This window comes from Protopterus annectens, chromosome 9.part0 (genome assembly GCF_019279795.1).
Source record: "Protopterus annectens isolate FY-2018-M chromosome 9.part0, PAN1.0, whole genome shotgun sequence".
NCBI lineage: Eukaryota > Metazoa > Chordata > Ceratodontiformes > Protopteridae > Protopterus > Protopterus annectens.
In genome coordinates, this window is record NC_056743.1 from 582,698,527 (window position 1) to 582,719,784 (window position 21,258).

The 21,258-nt window shown below is 40.5% G+C and overlaps 1 protein-coding gene across 1 annotated transcript in view; it reads left to right on the forward strand.

The window, feature by feature from the left end:
- LOXL2 (lysyl oxidase like 2) overlaps nt 1-21,258 on the forward strand; it is an 836,537-nt gene that overhangs the window by 245,464 nt on the left and 569,815 nt on the right. Inside the window, exon 3 of the mRNA XM_044083118.1 lies at nt 5,201-5,376. Within this exon, the coding sequence (XP_043939053.1) occupies nt 5,201-5,376 (176 nt within the window). The remainder of the gene's footprint in view (nt 1-5,200; nt 5,377-21,258) is intronic.

Genomic DNA, 21,258 nt, shown 5'->3' on the forward strand with positions numbered 1-21,258 from the left:
CTGTTAATCTGTTCTGTTTGACAATCTCTGCAATTGTAGCTACTTTAGCTTCTACTCTGATGTCCTCGTTTCTTTGTCTGTCTGACAGTGTGCATCCTACCACTAGTCTGAAACACTTACTGTATCGTCATCACCTCTAACTTCCTCATCTGTTTTGCCTTCACTGCCTAGGTTTCTGTATCATACAGTAGAACTGATTGCATCACTGTTTTGTTCACCTTACTCTTCAGCTTCTTTGGCATTTTTCTGTCATGTACTGCCTCAGTACCATCTGGCTGCAAACTTCTATTCTCCTCCATAAATCCTCCTTGGTACCTAAAGCTTTTAACTTGCTCCACTATATTTCTTTCTGTCCCAATTTTGAGCTTCTGATTTCCTCCATTTGCTGTCATTAGAACTGTCTTATCTGTACTCTTTCATCCCATGTGCCTTCTGTTTTGCATTCCGTTCCCCTATCCTTTGCTGAAGTTCTCAAGAGTTTGCCTGTAATGCCACACAGTTTGCATGTAACAACTTTATTGATCTGTCCCTTCTGACCTGTTTGATAATGTAGTCCATCATCAGTATAAACAGCAGTTGACTTAGAGCTGAACTCTAATGCATACCCACTCACACTGGAATCTCCTCTGTGAGTCCGAACACTGTTTGTTTGTATCATTGGGTCCATATACATAGAATGCACTGATTCAATCAGTGTTTCTGGGACCTTGAATCAAATCAGCTTTCTTGGGACCTTGTCATATGCTTCCTTCAGGTATAGGAATGCCCAGTTGAACTCTTGATCTGTATCCAAGATGCTCATCTTCCATCTTACTTTCTACCACACTCCATATTTATTTATCAGTTATCCTCTCACAACTTTCATGCAGTGTGACAGGAGTTTGATATCTCTGTACTTCTCACAGTTGTGTATGTCCCCTTTGTTCTTGTACACTAGCATTAATATGCTTATTCTCCAGGCATCTTGGATATGTTTTTCTCTGCATACTGCTGTGAGTTCCCACAGGAAGCATTTCTCCCATAACTCACTCAACATCCTGATCATATCTGCTATAACCTCATCTGAGCCTGCTGCTATCACGGACTTCATTTTCATTAGTGCAGTTCTTGCATCTTCTTGCGTGGAGAATTAGTTTAAAAAAAAAGGGTTTCATTTTTTTTTTTAAACAAATACCTGTAAATTCATCAAGAATCCATGCATTCCTTTCCTCTTTGTAGATTAGTGTCATCATGTGTCCCCTTTTGATGATGTAGCTCAGAATATAGGAAGGCAGTTTTTGGACCACGCATGTAAAGCCAACGAACAGCATGGATGGACAGTATTTAGTTTTAGCATAATTTAAGTTTAGCAACATTGCAGTGATGAAAAGCATTTTATTTCATTAGCCTTTCAGCAAATAAGCACATCACAATTTGCATTCTAACATAAGGAAGTAGTAGGGAAAATTACAATTTAAAGTTATGAAAGGGGGAAAGGTGTCGTGTTATAGCACTTGTAATTGTAATTATAACATTTCAGACCAATTATAATAGCACAGAAACTGAGCTTTAATATCAGGGAAATTAATCTAAGCCTGTAAGAGCAGATTTTAGTTGTTAAATATAAACTAAACAATGCTAGCATTCCTCTGACTGTGCTTAGCTGCTTGATGTGCACTGCTTAACACAAAGTAAGTGCACCCTGGACTGTGTCGGCATGAAGCCCATGAACACTCCCTGCTGAAACAAATACATGTCTTGGATATTGTGCATCCTTAACAACGTAAGTTTTTGCTGAAATAAACATTTTGAAGAGGTAATTGAAATGTGTTTTTCCAAAATAAGTTACAAAGAGAACACAACAAGAATCAAACTAGAATTGCTTGACATGATTCTGTTTCAGGCTGTTATGCTGTATCGTTAAGGCCCAAAAAGACCTTAATTTGCGAAAGAGGCAGCTGACTGTCCATTATTAACTTTTGAGAGTTAACATGTTCACAGTTGCTTACTATGGAAGGGATTTGGTTTTACTTATCTTTGCCTGCAAGTTTTTTAAAAATTTCCTTCTTACAGATTTTGCTAAAGGGGGTCATTTGCCTTTGTTTCAAATAGCTTGTTTTAGCTATATTTATCAGCTTTTTGCAATGATCTCTTTAGTGTGGTAATACTGGCAATCCCTTTGTGCATTTGTGTAACATTCAGGCTGTTACATGTTCTCCAAAAGCCTGTCCTACTTCAGTCATCATCCAAGTGGAGCTGCTTTTCAGCCATTCTCATTGGTTACATAACACCACTCAGTTGTAGACTGTTCCTGAAGCAGGTGTGCTCACTCCAGCTACGCGAGTCTTGTATCTAATGAGAGTACCAGGTTCTTATCCACCCCTGGCAGAAAATGTGTCCTCAGCCTTGCAGAGAATGTGCTGAAGAGTCTTTGGTAGAGTATTAACACTTGTCAATGAGTGCATCAGCTGTGCAGTCAGCTAATTAGTATATGGAATATTATGAGACTAAGCCCTCCATAAGTTTGCAGTCGCCTAGTAGGACAGCATCACAGCTTTGAGTAGAGGGAATGTCTGTGGTCACATTTTCATGAGTGAAGTAGTAGCATTGATGAGTTATTAATAACATACTCTCATACCTGCCTACTTTGGGTCATGATCACTAAATGTAGGTGATATCCTAGTGACCATATTGGGATAGGCTGGAGCTGTGGTCTTTAACTCCAGTAGCATCATGGGGGGGTGGAATCCCACCACTGCTAACAGGTAATGTACGAGGGGCAGTTGGCCTTCAGGATTTATGGTAAACCCAGATCCACTATACAGTGTATGGCTTAACTTCAGATGTACAATCACTGGCTACCCAGGATTCTGCCCACCTCAAACTCCTCTCAGTACATTCCAGTGCAGTCTTACAAAAACTGATTAAAACATAAGCAAAATTATTTTACCTACTCGTATATTATTTTCCAGAGTGGAGTGTTTAATTCTAACTCTCTAGCTTAAACACAGTTCCTTACCAAGTTTACAATAATGCAACCACCAGTTAGTCAAAGGTAGCAAAACAAGAACATACTTTACTGTTCACCCTTAAAATAAGCTAATCTTCGAATATTCAAATTGTAAGAATTAGCTGTAAGAAGTCTCCCTTCATAAAGCAGATACCACATTGCTATAGGCATCAGTAAAATGCATAAACCCATTAGCTAATAAGTAAATCATCAGCTAGACTATACAGAGGCAGTTAAATCCAGACTTTGCATAACAGAGTTGCAAATATTGGAATCTCAGGACACACTATAATTCATCTAGGTTTTAGTCATTATTTTCTTAATGAATCAATTTGGAAACATTCTGGCAGCTACACATGCTTGCTTTTGTGCATGCCTGCCATCTTTTTAGTGAACATCACTCGCCTTACATATGCAAGTACCTTCAATTTCCTTGCTTGCTTCGACTGGTGTCAGGATTTCATTACCATCCCTGGGGGTATTACGTTTACCCATTCTAAGTGCATGTTTCGCCTCATAGTACTAAAGTCTGGTTATTACTATTTTTATTTCACCATATTTATTTTGGCCATTGCAGAGGTGGCATCCTGTGTTCATTTTTTATTGTCTAGAAAGAACCAAGGATTTTTCTACTTCTTAAGTGCTCTTAGCTGTTACAAGAGAGAAAAAGAAGGGTGAAGTGATCCTTTTAGGCACTTTAAATGTCATTATCCCATCTTCTTATTTTCCCTTCACCCCTTGTTTTCTGTATTTCAGCCACTCTGACATTTGGCATACCAACTTTCACCAAGACTACATGTTCTCTTTATTGACAAGCACAGCATAACAGACATGTTTTCCATGTCTCACTTTCCTTGTTAACCAGTGAGCAAAATTTGTGAGCTGCCCTCCTTATAATTAACTCTTAAAAATTTTGTGCTGAGACATTACTGTGGTGCTAATTCTTTCACATCCTGATTGTAAGTGTTTAAATGTATATCCTGGTATGGTGAGAGCAAGAGGAAATTGAAAACAGATGGAGATGGAGCAGGGAAACAGCAAATGCAACAGAGTGGAAGACTGATGGATGGATAAAGTGAAGAGGGAGAATAAGTCGGAGGAATGGTGAATAAGCTAACAAGAGGCATATGAAGAGCCTGATGGCACAAGAAAGGCAGAATAGGCCCTTACTGTGTCCCAGACAACATATTCAACTATCCCCACGAGTGCCGAAATCACCAGATTCTGAGGGGGGATAAGTGAGTGAGTGGCTGATTCTGGTTCACTGATCTTGGGGGTGGGGCTGCCTAAGCTCACTGCAGTAGCAGTATTAAGATCCTAGAAAGCTTGGTCAGGAGGTTGCACAGAAGCATGTATGCACCTCCCAAAAGCATAGCTTGATGATGCAAGGCTGTCGCAAGATGGAGGGTGGCACACTGACTGGCACCTGTATGATGCTGCACCAGTTCTCTGTCTCCTTGCCATCCCCAGATGTGGGTCAGGTTGAGCCCTTAGGAAATTAAAGCAGGGTCAGCTATACCCAGTTAACAAGGACAGGTGCTGCTGGGGGGTGATTAAAAAAAAAGGCAGAAATGTAGAGAGATGAGAAAAGAGGATAAAACATATGAAAGACAGAAAGCAGATGGTAGAGTTGACTTTCAGGAGGAGTAAGATAGACATGCTGAATGCAAGAATGAAAGAGATTGAAATTGGTCAGAACTGATCAGTGCTCTACCCTGTAAACAAATTCAAATAAATAAAATAGGCAAACTGATGTATCCATGGAGGTTAGTGGTCCGTGATTACTTCTCTGCTGTATTTCATTGTCACAGAAAAGATGGAGGGGTGTGGCACATTTAAAATTCAGACAGCGAAGCCTGAAGCAGAATTAGGTCTCACTACCTGCTGCAAACTTGGAACCTGATATCACGCTGTTACTGGCAAATACAGTTTTATTTCATTTATTCTAGATTACTGTGTCATGTGATGCAAGTATTTTTTGTTTGTACAATCCATTGTCATTTGTGAAAGATTTGGGATGATTTAACACAGGAAATATTTATCCCATATTGGATGTTCACAACCCAACAGAGTATGAGTTTTAGTTGCTTCAGAGAAGTCATAAAGTTTTTGCTGAGTCTGTAAAACCTGAATCCTACTACTTTTATGGAATATTTGTGCTTTTACTTTAGAAAGTCATCTCATATTTATCTTTCTCTCAATTTCTTTTAGGTCGGATCTGGTTAGATAATGTTCATTGCACAGGAAATGAAGCAACCCTTGCTGCATGCACGTCAAATGGATGGGGCGTTACAGACTGCAAACACTCGGAAGATGTGGGAGTGGTTTGTAGTTCAAAGAGAATCCCTGGATTCAGATTAATGAATGCAGAGGACAATCTAATAGAGGTAAAAAGAACATTTAATCATGACAGCATCTGCACACTCATGTTCATTTTCATCCCTTGATTGGGGATTACTAAATGATTTCAGCATCTGCTTCTCTTGATATGTATCTTTAGTACTTGTTTTCCTTGGTAAATGAAAGTAAACCACTGTTATTCAGAACTTTTGTATCAGAAAAAAATAACCCATGCAGAAATATTTAATTATGGTCATCAAATCCATCAGTCAGATTTCACCACCCATTTTAAGTCCAGACACAAACTAAACTTATGAGTTTTTTGACTTAAACTGAAATTCATGTTCCATTAAAAGGACCAATTCTTCAAAACAAAAAAGTTTTTGACTGCTCTGAATTGCTTGTGTACAGCATCTTAATGTTTTCCTGACAGCTTCTTTAGGCAGGCATGAAACTAATTGTGAATATTTAAGAGCAAAAGATAAAAATGATTATGATTAAGTAATTAAAAAGTGGAGAGCGCCATATCAAAAAAACTTGTGGTAGCACTTAATATAAAACAAAGAAAAATGTTACTTATTGAGGTTTTTCAACACCCCAATGCAGTATATGAAGATCCATGATCTGTTGGTTCCTGTCCAGTATAATCAACTCCAAGATTACTGTATCATGGGGAATGAAAGGGATATATTGATGCAGTGAATTCGGAGAAATGTGTGATCACTGACTTGTACCTGTGAGTAGTATATCTGAAGCTGTAAATCCAAAATATGACACCCATCATTAAAAGCATTGCTTGTCAAAGTCACTGTCAACTTATGTAAGTCTTTTTTTCTAGACATTCAGTTGAGATAATTAAATAAGAAGTGTATTTCTTTTCTGTATCGGGAAGTTTATTAGTTAACGCTGTTCTCAAAGGCATTTAATTGTATACTGCAGAGGCAGTTTCTGAAAACTCTGGTTGTTCTTTGACACAATCAGCTATATAAATAGTAGAGTCTAGGTAGAATTATATCTCCTGGCAGTCTAAAATGGTGCAAAATAGTAATGACACGTCGTCTGTGATTCCAGGAGTAGAGAAAAGGTAGTATGTTTGCATATGCCGATATAAAAAATAGATTTAGTAAGAGCTCAGCATTAGAATAGATTAAAAGTGGATACTGCTGATTGAAAGTCCCACGAATGAGATGACAGTTTACAGGATCCTATACGTAGCATGGTGGGGGGGTTTTTTCACTTTTTTTTTCATTGCTATTCAGAAGTTTCACCAATAAGTAATGCATTAAAATACATTATAATTTAACTAATGAGGAATGATCATTTGGTAATGGGCATTTGATCAAACAAGATTTTTGGTTATAAAACCTGCTAACTGAAATATCTTGTTATTTTTCTAAATGTTCTCTGAACAGAACTGTAGCGAATTATTAGTAGTGGGGAGCAATCACAATGCCCTTTTCTCTAACCTTTCTTTCTTTTTTATTTTCTTTCTTTTTTAATTGTCTGAGCTGTATTTTTAAGTAGTCACATGTCACCTTGCAGTATGGGTATGCTTATCTTACACTGCTACCTATCTGGCACTGTCACACTTGTTTTATATAAAAGCAGAATTTCAGCATTGTCAGGAAATTTTCTGCATTTAAATATTCAGTGAACAACATATTTATCTGACAGTTTTGCTGGATATCTGATTAATGTCATGTGTACTAGAAATTTGATTATCTTTGTTATGTTATTGAAGAGGAGTACTATTTCCACTTAAAATAATGAATAATCATAACTATGGAACACACATTTTTCTCCTAATATGTCTTTTCCAATGTGTGATTTTTGTCTTGGCATGCTATAGATCACTAGTAGTTATGAATAGTATGTTACATTTCTGCAGTAGTTAGTGTTACTGCCTCACACCTCTTAGTTCTCAGGTTTGCTTTCCAGCTGGAGTACCTTGTGTGCAGAGTATGTACATCTTCCATTTATTCGCATGCAGTGGTGGTGGTGCTGCGGTAGCGTTGTCGCCTCAAAGTAAGACGCTGTCCGGTTCGATGTCCAGCTAGAGCGTCTTCTGCGTGGAGACATGCGTGAATGGGCGTACCCTCGTTGAATGTTGTGTGTCAGGGCTGGTAACTCTGCACGTAAAAATCAACTACCAATCATTAGCGGACCGGTGTTCCGCTGTGGCGACCCCTAACCGGGAAAAGCCGAAAGACACAAACAATTCTGAATATCCTGGTTCCTTTCTTCATCCCAAAGATGTGCTGTGTTGTGAATAGACAGTTTTCTAATTTGCCTGCCCTGTAGATTTTGTGTGCGTGTGTGTGCGCGCATGCTTGTGTGCAAGTGTGTTTTCAGTGATAGACCCGTGTGCCTTCCAGATGTAGTTCTCTGTTTGACACTCACTGAGTAGAGTGATAGGGTCTGGCTCCTTCATAATCCTGAATTGTCTAAAATATCGGAAAGTGAGTGACTAGTCCACGGTAGTGGTGCTGCGATTGCGTTGTCGCCTCACAGCAAGACGTTGTCCTGTTCGATTCTCAGCTAGAGCGTCTTCTGTGTGGAGGCATGCATGAATGGGTGTACCTTTGTTGAAGGCTGTGCATCAGGGCTGGTAACTCGGCACGTAAAAATCCACTGCCAAACATTAGCGGACCGGAATTCCGCTGTGGCGACCCCTAACCGGGATAAACCGAAAGACACAACATTGGAAAGTGAGTGACTACTGAATGTGATCAAATACTAGCTTTTTGTATGTAGAAAAAGTTACAACTATTAGCAAAGAAGGAGGTGGGAAAATATGGATAAGTAGTCCAAGACACGTAATGGACCTATGAAAAAGTCTTAAAGTTTGTCTTCAAGAGCCATGATCTCACAAAAATGCTTAAAAGAAAGTCATTTTAAGCTTTGAAAATCCAAAAGAACATGTAGTACAGACGCATCTGTGAAAACTGCCACTAAGAGGGAGAGAGAGAGAGAGAGAGAGAGCACAACCTACGACTAAGATTAAGATGTATAAATTCATTCACCATGGTGAAAGAAAAGTCCACTTTCTTATCAGCACCCTTGAATGTTAACAAAACACTTATATTCATGGCAGATTCAGCTTTTCAGACTGAATATGAGAGTGCAAAGGAAGTAAAAATCTTGGAAAGCTAATATTATTGCTTTTGCAACTTCACTGCACGAGTGAAATGGTTCCAAAGAATGCCACCTCGGTTTTACTTGTCTGTGAATTGATTAGCTGCTTAGCCATTGGAGTAAAGGGCAGCTGTCCTAATCCAGTAAAGAATCAAGTATTTACCTTGCTGTCATAATGGGGGTTAACACCCTGTTATATAACTGCCTTCTAATTTAGGGGAGCAAGTGATGCAGGGTAGAAAGAACCTTACTGTGTATATAAATAGAGGAACTAAACACTATTACAGATTCTGAACATTCCTCAGAGTAGATATCCACACCTCAGGCAGTTATGTTTATGATCCAAGGAACTGCTGGGAGTTTGTCTAGCGTATGGTGCATTTTTGCCACTAGGAGAAGGATTCTACCACTTTTTTCTGTTTCCAGGCCTTTGTATTTGAAAGGGAACCACGTCATGGTTTTAGCAGTTTTGGCGTTTTCATCTGTGTTCAAAGGGAGAGTAGATTATGTTTCATACTCCTTGTATTTATTGTGGTTATACAATAATACCATGTTTAAAACAGAATTGTTGAGGTGATCCTGGGTTTATTTCAAAAAAGTTTAAAAGGTATGATAACATGAAGGATGAGTAGGATGTCACTGTATTAAAAAATACATGACTAATATTTTGAGTCTATTTTTGGCTCCCTGCAACAGCCCATCAGCTCCTGCCAGAGCTCTCCTTATCTGCCAAGTCTGCTGAATCTCCTAAGTCCTTTGAATTATTCCTGACCCAGGTTCAGGTCTGGAGAGGTAATCAAGCTTCCTGGGGCAGCAACATTCTACTGTTGCTGGGGAGTGTGTTTGCACTGAATTCTCACATTCTTTATGCCAGCCTGCTAATACCCCATGGGTGGGACATGCAATGCGCATCAGCACAGTCCCATCCCTCACTTTACCAATGGGCTAATGTGTCAGCAAGACTGCCCCTCCTCCCTACAGGCACCACTACGCATTTCCTATTTTCCATAGCTCCATCAGGGAGTTAATTGTTCTAGAGTGCCTTCAGTAAGCATGCATGCATGCCTCCTTCCTTCTTCCACTTCCCAGAATGGGTGCACCTATCCTGTCTGCCTGCACGGTCAAGCACCCAAGCTGTTATGTAGACTCTAGTTTCGGGGGCCATAGTTAAGGCTTTATCCCTGTACACCACCAGGGCAAACAAAAATGACTAATATTTGGTAGCAAATAAGATAATCTTACCTTGCCCACCTCATATACAGTTTCTTTTCTTTTGATGCACTAAACAAGCAACTAATGTTAATTGTAGATAAGCTTGCCATAATATTTGATGACATTTAAATATAACCTGTGCGTGTTGGTTATTCACCGTCACCTGACAGAAAAATGGGTATTATCTCATTTTTAGATGATTTCTAAATACACTATTTCTCTTTCACTTCATATATCTTAACTAAAATATCCCAAATGGTATATTATTATTAATGTGTAGATGGGGTTTAGTCTCTTGCGAAATACCTATATTTTCTTCACCTGTAGGGCATCTAAGCTTACAGGTCCTAAACGGTAATCCTGGATTTTGATTTTATTCATGATTAGATCTCAGTCCTCTTGCAGCTTATGAATCTTTGTAATTTAGTAACAGTGTTGATATCCTGGCAGAGGAGGAAAGAGCAAAGGTCTGAGTGCCTTCTGTTACAAATGGGTGTTCTTAAGTAATAGAAGTGGTATATATCAATTTAAAACAGGCCACTGTACAGGGGATTTGAATAACCATGTTTTCAAGATATGCAGCTTCCTTAGGGTATTGGGTAGTGCAGATTTAAGGATGTCTGGTGTCATAGGAAGTTACTAGGCTATTGGCCCTGAGCCCCTTGTATGCCTAGCCAAGTGTTTTGCCCATGTTTAGACAAGTCAGCACCTGATGACCCTGTCCAGCAGGGACACGGATGGAATCCCAGGGGTGTATTTTTTGTTTCCCTTCCACTCATCCAGGTTGTGCCTAAAAAAGGGGTAAAGAGGTACTCTGCTTGATGTGGACAGGGAGTTTATTCCACAGATGGGGGATTCACTGAGACACAGATCTGTCTCGTCAACAAGTCCCATTGATGTCACAGATTAGGTTGAGGCCACATATGTGTGTTACTCTAGTGGAGCTTGACTTGTGGATATGCAGCAGTCCCATCAAGGCGGGGTCAGAGATCACCTTGTATGCCAGACAGAGGTCACCTCTGAGGAGTCTGTATGAAACTGAGTAGAGGGATAGGGCTTTTAGCCTATCTGTGTATGGCAAATGTTTGAGGCCCTGGATTCTCCTGGTGAGGAACCTCTGTGGTCTCTCCAGCTGCTGTATGTACTTTGCTAGGTACATGCTGAAAAGGGCATTGTACCCAATAATGGGCCTTATAAGGGAAGAATGCATGGATGTTATGACCACCTTGTCCCTGGATGAGATACCCTTACTTATGAGGTTGGCCATGTAGAAAGTTTTCTGTACAATGGAAGCAACATGTTGGTCAAACGTCAGGTTGCTATGAACCTGGGTGCCCAAATCCCTCACAACTGATTATATGCTTAGGACATTGTTATTAATGTGATAATTTGTGGGGACACCATTCTCTCCAAAGGGGATGATGATGCATTTTTTGGTATTTCGCTTCAGGCCATGTTTCTGGCACCAGTCATTTGTTTGGGTGAGACCCTCTTGGGGGATATCCACGTCACTAGGGGAATTGACGACAATGCTCAACTAGCAGTTATCTGCAAATTTTGTTAGTCATAGCCTACTGGTTTTGGCCTGCACCTCAGAAAAGTAAATCCCAAATAAGAGAGGCCCCAAGACTGACCCCTGGGGTATGCCTCTTGTTACAGGTCTACTGCTTGAGGTGGTTTCCCCTGTTTTGACTAATTGGATTCTATTAGTGAGCCAGTTTGCTACCCATCTGGTAACATACATATTGATGCCTAGTTGAGAGAGTTTATCTATTATGGCAAAGACCAGGAAACAATCCGTGAGAATAATCCACAAATCAATAGCGTAAATGCAATTTATTACCGCTTTCGTCCAAGGACTTCTTCAGAATACACAATTACAAAAAACACAACTCTTAAATAATGCTCTTAATTAATCAATCTATCAATTAATACAAAATCAAAAAACCATTTAAAGCAAAACAGCACATCATAAAAAGGCACATCATAAAAACAAGGAAACTATGTTTTCCTTTTTAATATCTAACTTTCCATTTTTTAGAAAACATTTAATATTAATCATGCCATTTAAGCCTGGGCTCTTGTCAGATTTTAAACGAATCTGCCACATGGCTTCCCTCTGTTTATTGAACAGAGGGAAGCCATGTGGCAGATTCGTTTAAAATCTGACAAGAGCCCAGGCTTAAATGGCATGATTAATATTAAATGTTTTCTAAAAAATGGCAAGTTAGATATTAAAAAGGAAAACATAGTTTCCTTGTTTTTATGATGTGCCTTTTTATGATGTGCTGTTTTGCTTTAAATGGTTTTTTGATTTTGTATTAATTGATAGATTGATTAATTAAGAGCATTATTTAAGAGTTTTGTTTTTTGTAATTGTGTATTCTGAAGAAGTCCTTGGACGAAAGCGGTAATAAATTGCATTTACGCTATTGATTTGTGGATTATTCTCACGGATTGTTTCCTGGTCTTTGCCTTTTTTGTTCTGTTTACTCAGAGTTTATCTATTATGCCCGAGTGTGGAATAGTGTTGAAGGCTTTGGCCAGGTCAAGGTAGGTGGTATGCACCATCTTCCCCTCATCCATGACTTTGGTGACCTTCTCAAAGAAGCCAACCAAATTTAACAGACATGACTTCTGCTTGATGAAGCCAAACTGTGTGGGATACAGTGTTTGGAAGTTGCCTATTTCTTGTTAATGAGGTCCATAATAATCTGTTAATGGCCTTGCAGATCAGGCTAGTTAGGCTGATGGGTCTATACTTTTGCAGATCGTTGAACACTCCACCTTTGTGCAAAGGGATGATGACAGTGGCTGTCCTCCACTCAATTGGGATGAAGCCAGTACTCAGGCTTTGGTTGAATAGAGCGCCTAATGGTGCTGGATGTTCCTGCCGAAGTTCATGTAGGATGGAGCCTGGGATGTTATAGGGTCCCATGGAAGCTGTATTTTTTGCCTTTGCAAGAGCAGTGATGACCTCTTCCCTAGATATAAGGGGAAGAGGGCAGGTACAGAGGATGTTCGGATTTACTGATGGGAGAGGCAGAGTTGAAGTTTTCACTAAATCTGTCGGCCAGCAATAACTCTGAACCTCTTGGTGCAAGAAATCTGGACAAAGCCGAAAATACTTGGGGGGGGGGGGGGGGGGCAAAGGCTCAAAATATGGGCAGATTTTAAATATTGCTCTTAAAAACTCAGAAATTTGTTGTAACAAGTTTTGCATTTGCATGCTTTTTCTAAAGTCTGACACCCAAAAATCTGCCATTATTTAGTCAATTAAATATTCAGCGTTTTGCCAGAAAACCGCAAATATTACGAGGAAAGGACCAAGCATCAGAGGCAAAATTCTGGACATTATGCAAAAATCTGAGCAATTGAGAGGCATGTCTGCTGCTGAATCTGTAACTGTAGTTAAAGAAGAGAAGTTGAGGAAGATGCAAGTTTCAAGGCATGAAACTGGGAACTGCCACATCTAAGTTTTATTCTCCTTAAAATTGTCATTCTGTTTTTGCTTATCCATGGATTAAGAAGTAGGAGGGGGGGGCAGGTGGGTTTCTAGGTATGTGTTTTGGGGAGGGGGGTTAATGCAGCCACAGCAGAGTACATTAAACCCAGTGCTGTAACACAGATTAATTTAAGAAGAAAGGGTCACTTTTAAAGAATGCTGCTGTTCCTAGGCTCTTACCCTCCTCAGCACTACATACCCATCCCTGATGATCATGACCGATATAGACAGACTTTAGTGAATGCAACACCATTTTATTCATGGTAACCCCCCCCCCCCAACTTTAGTGTATGCAACACTGTTTTATTCATGGTTCCCTTAATAGGTTGCATAGTAAAGCCAAACACAGCATAACATCAGAGCAAAAAGTAAAACAAAAATCATTTGTTGTGGAATTACAGGCCTGTTATTTGAGATTACACATTACTTGAATACTTTTTGAGAAGAGATGAGGTTTTTATTTTTCAGCGTACTTTAGTAGTGGCAGTAGCCAGCCATATTTTCTGTGCTTTGTTTATTGCTTTCAGTTATTTAATTGATGCTTGAATAGTACTACTATTTGATGTGTGATTGTTCTCCTTGAAGATGTTAGCTGAAATGATAAACAGTATATGCTAATAAAATACTTGAACCCTTGTCATTTTATTACTTTGATATCAGTTGTTTGCACTGCTTATTTTATTTCTTACCTGCTAAGCAAAGTGGTCCTAAGACCCTTTTCAGCCCACAAGCTAAGCTAGAAGGGCAGGGGTAGATACGATGCATAGCAGCAAATCAGCATACTTATGGTAAGTATGAGGAAACCACAGTACACTGACTCGGAGAGAGAGGGCAAGATGATGTCACACATACAGTGACAGGAAGCCAATCGTTTAGCATACTTATGGTAAGTATGAGGAAACCACAGTACACTGACTCGGAGAGAGAGGGCAAGATGATGTCACACATACAGTGACAGGAAACCAATCGTTTAGCATACTTATGGTAAGTATGAGGAAACCACAGTACACTGACTCGGAGAGAGAGGGCAAGATGATGTCACACATACAGTGAGTGACAGGAAGCCAATTGTTTAGCATACTTATGGTAAGTGCGAGGAAACCGCAGTACACTGACTCGGAGAGAGAGGGCAAGATGATGTCACACATACAGTGACAGGAAACCAATCGTTTAGCATACTTATGGTAAGTATGAGGAAACCGCAGTACACTGACTCGGAAAGAGAGGGCAAGATGATGTCACACATACAGTGACAGGAAGCCAATCGTTTAGCATACTTATGGTAAGTATGAGGAAACCACAGTACACTGACTCGGAGAGAGAGGGCAAGATGATGTCACACATACAGTGAGTGACAGGAAGCCAATTGTTTAGCATACTTATGGTAAGTGCGAGGAAACCGCGGCATACTCACTCAGACGGGGGAGGGGGCAAGATGATGTCACACATACAGTGACATGAAGCCAATTGGCATACTTATGGTGAGTATGCTGAACTGCAGTATACTCACTCACAGAGAGAGGGCAAGATGATGCCATACATACAGTGACAGGAAGTTACAAATAAAGCATGGATCCTGTAACAGAATAGCTGAGACCTTACCACACAGACACAATGTTGCCTTAAAGAGAACTGTAGCAACATGTTAAATTATGAAAAAATAAGGCAAAAAGTTAAGTGCAGATAAACGTCAAGTGCACTTTCTTCTGGTGAAAAATATGCTGTAGACATGCAAAATTTGTGAGCAACAGCAGGTGAAGTGCTTTTAAGTATAGCTGCACATATGATTATTAGTAAACATTTAAAGGATAATGTAAAATACATAGTACACTCAATAACAAAGTCAACCTGACCTCTTCACAGGGGGCTACCACTGACAGTGGCTAATGCTGAACCACTGCGATGTATACAATAGCAGTTCACAGACACTTAGTAACTGCAATACTCTCATGTATACCTTTGTGTTTTTGGTGGCATTGTTTTGTTCTGTGATTTGCCTTTCTGAAACCATGTAATTCAACTTTTGTGGTTTCAGGCTTTTATTCAGGAATGGTGTGATGAATCATTTTAGAATTAGATAAACTACACTACCTAATGCTTAACTAGTGAATTTTTTTCCTGTCCTTTAACCCCTCCACATTACATGTGGTACCGTTCAAAAATAATTCTGAAAATGCTTCAATGTACTCCTCGTGACTTTAACCAAGGAACATCCAATAGCTGGGAGTCTCAGAAGTCTGAATCACATAGTTTTGAGAAATATGAGAATGGACAGGCAACTATTCTTACCCTGAGTTGTGACCACACAACCTTCTGGATAAGGGTGTAGGGATAACTTTCAGTCACAAAGCTGTTTTCAGTATCATTTGCAACTTTTACATCAGAATTGTGCAATTCCCAGATCCGTTTGGGGTAAGGTTCAACAGACACTTGCAAGGGCAGACTTTGTTATAAATTGAGCTTTTCTGTCTTCAGTTTGAAATGCTTTTGGTGTATTACTGTAACAAATGCTGTAATCTAATGCCCAGCATAATGGCCTAGTTTCCATTACAAGTCTAGTTCCTGTGCCATACAATAATATGAATGTGTAGGTTTAAAATGTATGTTTAAGAAATGTTCTGTTGTACTCAAGCCATTGATCATTGCTATTTGAAGTCACATGAGCAACTGCATATGACTGTGCTCTAATTTGGCTTTAACATACAGAACTGTTATGCCTGCACTGGGGCTACTTCCTGGTTACCATGCCAAAACCTCTACTCAGCTGGGATAGCCTTCCTAGTTTGCTTGAGCCTTCTTTTATGATGATTCCAGTAAGCTGAGCCAGACCAGTCACATTCCAGAGTTAGTGGATGTATCTAACAAAACAAATTGCACAAAATAGGAAATGAATCATTTGCTCGTTTCTTACAGTAATCCTGTGTTATGTCTCTTTGTGGTAATGTCTGTGAGTACGGCTGCATTGCTGAAATTACTGTTAATCCCTCTGTGCTCCTAAAGTCATAGTGGAGCTGTTGGTACAACATGTAATAAATCAACACACCACTATACAGCTCTAAATTATAGTTAATGCTACTATTACATGGGCTAGTACAGGAACATAAAGTTTCAAAACACAGTAATATTTATATTTTAATTAGGCTCCACATCAGAGAAGGTACAGACTTGACTACCAAAATAGCTGACGTAAAGAAAACAACAAACATAACTGTCTTTGCAGCAGGCAAGCCGTCCTTAAAACCCCCACAACCCTGTGACTATATATCATGTGTGTTAACTATGGCATCATTCAACCTTTACAATATTGAACAATTTGAAACACAGTACATGCAAGAAAATGAAACTTCATGCCAGTGTAATGAGTCCAACAGTATAGGACTAAAATTACAGTCAGTAAAATGCCAGGTTCCCTAATGTTGCCAGCTGCCAAAGTTTTGAATTCATGTTTACCTTGCTGAACATTTCATCATAAATTTCAATAAACATTTTTACAGCAGATTTGCAGAATGTTATCTGTGGGCGCTCACCTTGTGAACTACTGCAGCCTCCTCACAGTTTATTACAGAAGAGGTGATTTCAGAGAAGAAGCGTGATTTGCATAAAGGTATTACAAACTGGGTGTGAGAGTTTTTTGTCTATATGTCGGTGAGTATGACATTCCCCAGTTTTCAAATAAGATTGCTGTGGGAGAGATTCCACTTTCCCATAGGTTATAATAAGTAAAGGTGTGTTTGGGACAAAGCCCATAGCATAGGGGTTTGAGATGGGGGGCCAGTACACTCCCATAAAAACTAGGCACAGATACCACTTCAGAGTAATTTTTTTCATACTCTTATCACCACCAGACTATTGCAAGTGTTATTTGCACGGGTGATACGGAATCTGCAAAGCAGCTGCAAAATCCTCTTTTAAGATGGAGTTACACAAGGACAATTCAAACTTAATGACACAAGCCCATTGTCCCTGTGTATTAATAACTACCAAACTAAATGAGACTGCTGTAGAAAACACTTCTTTATAGCTTTACTAAACATTAATATCACTGCACCAAACTTGTAAAATGATGTCTATCGAACCTTGCATCATAAAACTGCTATCTGTACCTCTGCCATCTCCTGAATTCATTTTCAGTGACCATTAGCCCCATATGTCCCCGTGGACTATGATGTTTGCAGATGACATTGTGATCTGTAGTGAGGGTAGGGAACAGGTGGAGGAGACCCTGGAGAGGTGGAGATATGCTCTAGAGAGAAAAGGAATGAAGGTCAGCAGGACTAAGACAGAATATATGTGTGTGAATGAGAAGGAGGATAGAGGAATTGTGAGGATGCAGGGAGTAGAGGTGGCGAAGGTGGATGAGTTTAAATACTTGGGATCAACAGTTCAGAGTTATGGTGAGTGTGGAAGAGAGGTGAAGAAGAGAGTACAGGCAGGATGGAGTGGGTGGAGAAGAGTGTCAGGAGTGATTTGTGACACGAGTACCAGTAAGAGTGAAAGGGAAGGTCTACAAGAGGGTAGTGTGACCAGTTATGTTATATGGGTTGGAGACAGTGGCACTGACAAAAATGCAGGAGTCAGAGCTTGACATGGCAGAGTTGAAGATGTTAAGATTTGCACTGGGTGTGACAAGGATGGACAGGATTAGGAATAAGTATATTAGAGGGTCAGCCCAGGTTGGAAGGTTTGGAGTCAAAGCCAGAGAGGCACGATTACGTTGGTTTGGGCATGTGCTGAGGAGGGATGCAGAGTATATTGGGAAAAAGATGCTAAGGATGAAGCTGCCAGGTAACAGGAAAAGAGGAAGGCCTAAGATAAGGTTTATGGATGTGGTGAGAGAGGACATGCAGGTGGTTGGTGTGACAGAGCAAGATGCAAAGGACAGGAAGAAATGGAAACAGTTGATCTGCTGTGGCGACCCCTGATGGGAGCAGCTGAAAGAAGAAGATTAGCCCCACATATCAAATTCATGGTAAATTTTTATTGTTCAGGGTTTTCATGTCCTTTCAAAAAGCTTGGTAAGTAATACACAGAGCCACTATAACTGGTCTAACTTTCATGGTGCCTGTATTGCAAAACTGATCATATGTGTACCGTGTGATGTACAAATCTCTGTAGTTATCTCAGCATTTTACAGTTAAAATTCCATATATATATAAATAAGCCACACACACCTGTAAAATTTATATTAGTTTGTTTTTTTGTTATGGTCAACCACCTTCCACCTCCATCCTGAATTCATTTGCACTACTCCCTGTCCAGGTAATTCCCACTTCACTTCCTATTCATTGTTTGTTATTGAGGGTAACTCCCTTGCAAATTCAAATACATTGCATGTGCAGGTTGATCCTGAACACTTCCTGAATCCATGTTCAGTGTTGACCTTTAAAGGCTTTGTGACTGACTGGTGTAGTTGCCTCGCAACTCCATAGTAGTGCTTGTTCCATATGTCTAGTACTGCTTTAGGGGCTTTCATGTTCTCTTTTTGTCATGTAGGTTTCTTTTCAGTAATTTGGTTTTCTTTTAGTTCTCAAAGATTTATTTAATTGGTCACCCTAAATCCAGTATGCATTTCATCTTTGTCATTGTCCTTGTTGCCTTGGGGTCATGGCTAAAAAGGGTCTGCTTAAATCTCAAAATGCATGTGCTCAAAGCACTCCTCAATATGGAGAACGTCAACATCTGTGCAGTAACTGAAACCTTGTGCAAGGCTCCACAGAGCGCCCCAGCATTACCTGGCTACAACTCATACCACACATTTCGGCCACAGAACATGGACCGAAACACAAAAGGGAGGGGGTGTATCCATATTCATCAAGGATACCTACACATCCAGGTTAGTGGCGCAGCATGATGCCGCTGAGATCATCCATGTGCAACTAACATCGAGCAAATCTGCAATGCAAATTGTGGCCTTCTACAGATCACCCTCCATGTCCCAGGACCACCACTCCGCCTTTCTGCAGACACTGGAAAACATGAAGGTCCTACCGAACACCCTGATATTGGGCGATTTCAATTACCCTACCGTTAACTGGGAAAACTACTCGAATACAAACTTGCAGGTCCAGCGCTTCCTGGAATTTATCAGCTCAAATGCCCTGGATCAGCTGGTTAACTCCCCTACCAGAGGTGAAAACATATTGGACCTGGTCATCACCAACATGGGAGACAGGTGTTTTGCACCGGAGGTCAACCCGTCACTGGTTAGATCAGACCATAAACTAATCACTCTGGATGTCTACACCACACCACCACCCCCAACCAAGGAAACCACAGTGAAAAACTTTTCTAAAGCAAACTTCACCTTACTTAAGATAGAGGTGGTAAGTTTCACAGCCCCCACGCAAAGGGATAACAGTGTCCAAGATGCAGGAACCTTTACAAATGTACTCTATGAGCACCTATGAGGATGTATGGATCATGCCATCCCTAGCAAAACCAAGGCTCGCTCTCCTAAGAGAAGGAAACCAGTCTGGTGGACCCCTGCCATAAATAGGCTATACAATAGAAGGAGGAAACTAGTTCAGAAAAAAAAGCAAATCCCAAGAAGGAAAGACATCCCTGATCAGTATCAGTAAGAAACCAAGGTCCCTCATAAAATCATCCAAGGCTAACTTCAAAAGAAACATAGCCAAGGATTTGAAAGATAACCACAAAACCTTCTTTAGCTATGTTCTTTAGCTATGTCAAGAATCTAAGTGGCAACTCGCAGATATGCTCTGAGCTAGTGCAAAATAGCACAAAATATACTGAACCTACTGATATTGCCAACATCCTGGCAGACAGATTCATTTCAAATTTCACCCCCTCTCACCCTCAAAAGGGCCCACAACAATACCGGAAAAGTGTAGTGTCCTGGAAATCACAGACGCACAGGTGAAAACAGCCCTTTCAAAAGCCAAAAGCTCAGCGTCAATGGGGCCAGATGGTGTCCCAGACTGCGTCTTGCACGAACTAACCCCCCCACCTAAACACACTGTTCAGCCTCAGCCTCTCCACAGGCTACATGCCCATAGAATCGCGCAGAGCAACGGTTATTCCACTCCACAAAGGAGGGGCCACAACTGACCCTGTTAACTATTGCCCCTTAAGCCTGACTAGCCTGGTCTGCAATTCTATGGAGTGCATCATCATGGAACTCATTACCAAAGACATTGGGAACCTCCAAACACTTGACCCGACCCAGTTCAGCTTTGTTAAGGGCAGATCATGCCTACTAAACCTAGTTGACGTCTTTGAGACAGTCACCAAGGCTATAGATGAGGGTTAGGTGGTTCACACAGCCTACCTTGACCTCGCCATGGCTTTTGACACCATTCCCCACTCGGGAATTATAGAAAAACTCACCAGCCTGAACATAAACCCCTACGTCACGAGATGGGTTGCCAACTGGCTTACAGACAGAATTCAGACTGTAAGAATAGCGGGATCCAGGTCCAACTCTAAACCAGTCGCAAGTGGTGTCCCACAAGGCTCAGTCCTGGGACCCTTGCTGTTCGGCATATACTTCTCAGAAGTACAGGCAAACATAGGAGGACTATGGCTAACCAAGTTTGCCGATGACTGCAAACTGGGAGCCATAATTGACTCTCCGGTTGACACAGACATTCTCCAAAAGGGCCTTACTGAGACGGACACCTGGTGTCAAAGTCATGGTCTCAAGCTAAATACCAAAAAATGCATAGTCTTCCCATTTGGGAAAAACAAAACACCCATGAATTACCACATAGGTGGCAGCCCCCTTAATACAGAAGCAGTAATAAGAGATCTGGGGACCCAAGTAGATAGTAATCTCTCCTTTGATAATCATATTGCCAAAGTAGTTAGGAAATCCTTCTATGTAGCCCATCTAATTACTAAAGGGTTCGCATCTAGAAATATAGGTTATAGTACCCCTCTACTCATCACTCATCAGACCCATCATAGAGTACAATGCCCCATTTGGGATGTACCTCACAAGACACTTCCAAGAGCTGGAAAGACCACAAAAGTACCTCACCAAGAGGATTACTGGTCTCAAATATATGTCCTATGCAGCCCGACTGGAAAAACTATGGCTGTACTCAGTGGCATATTG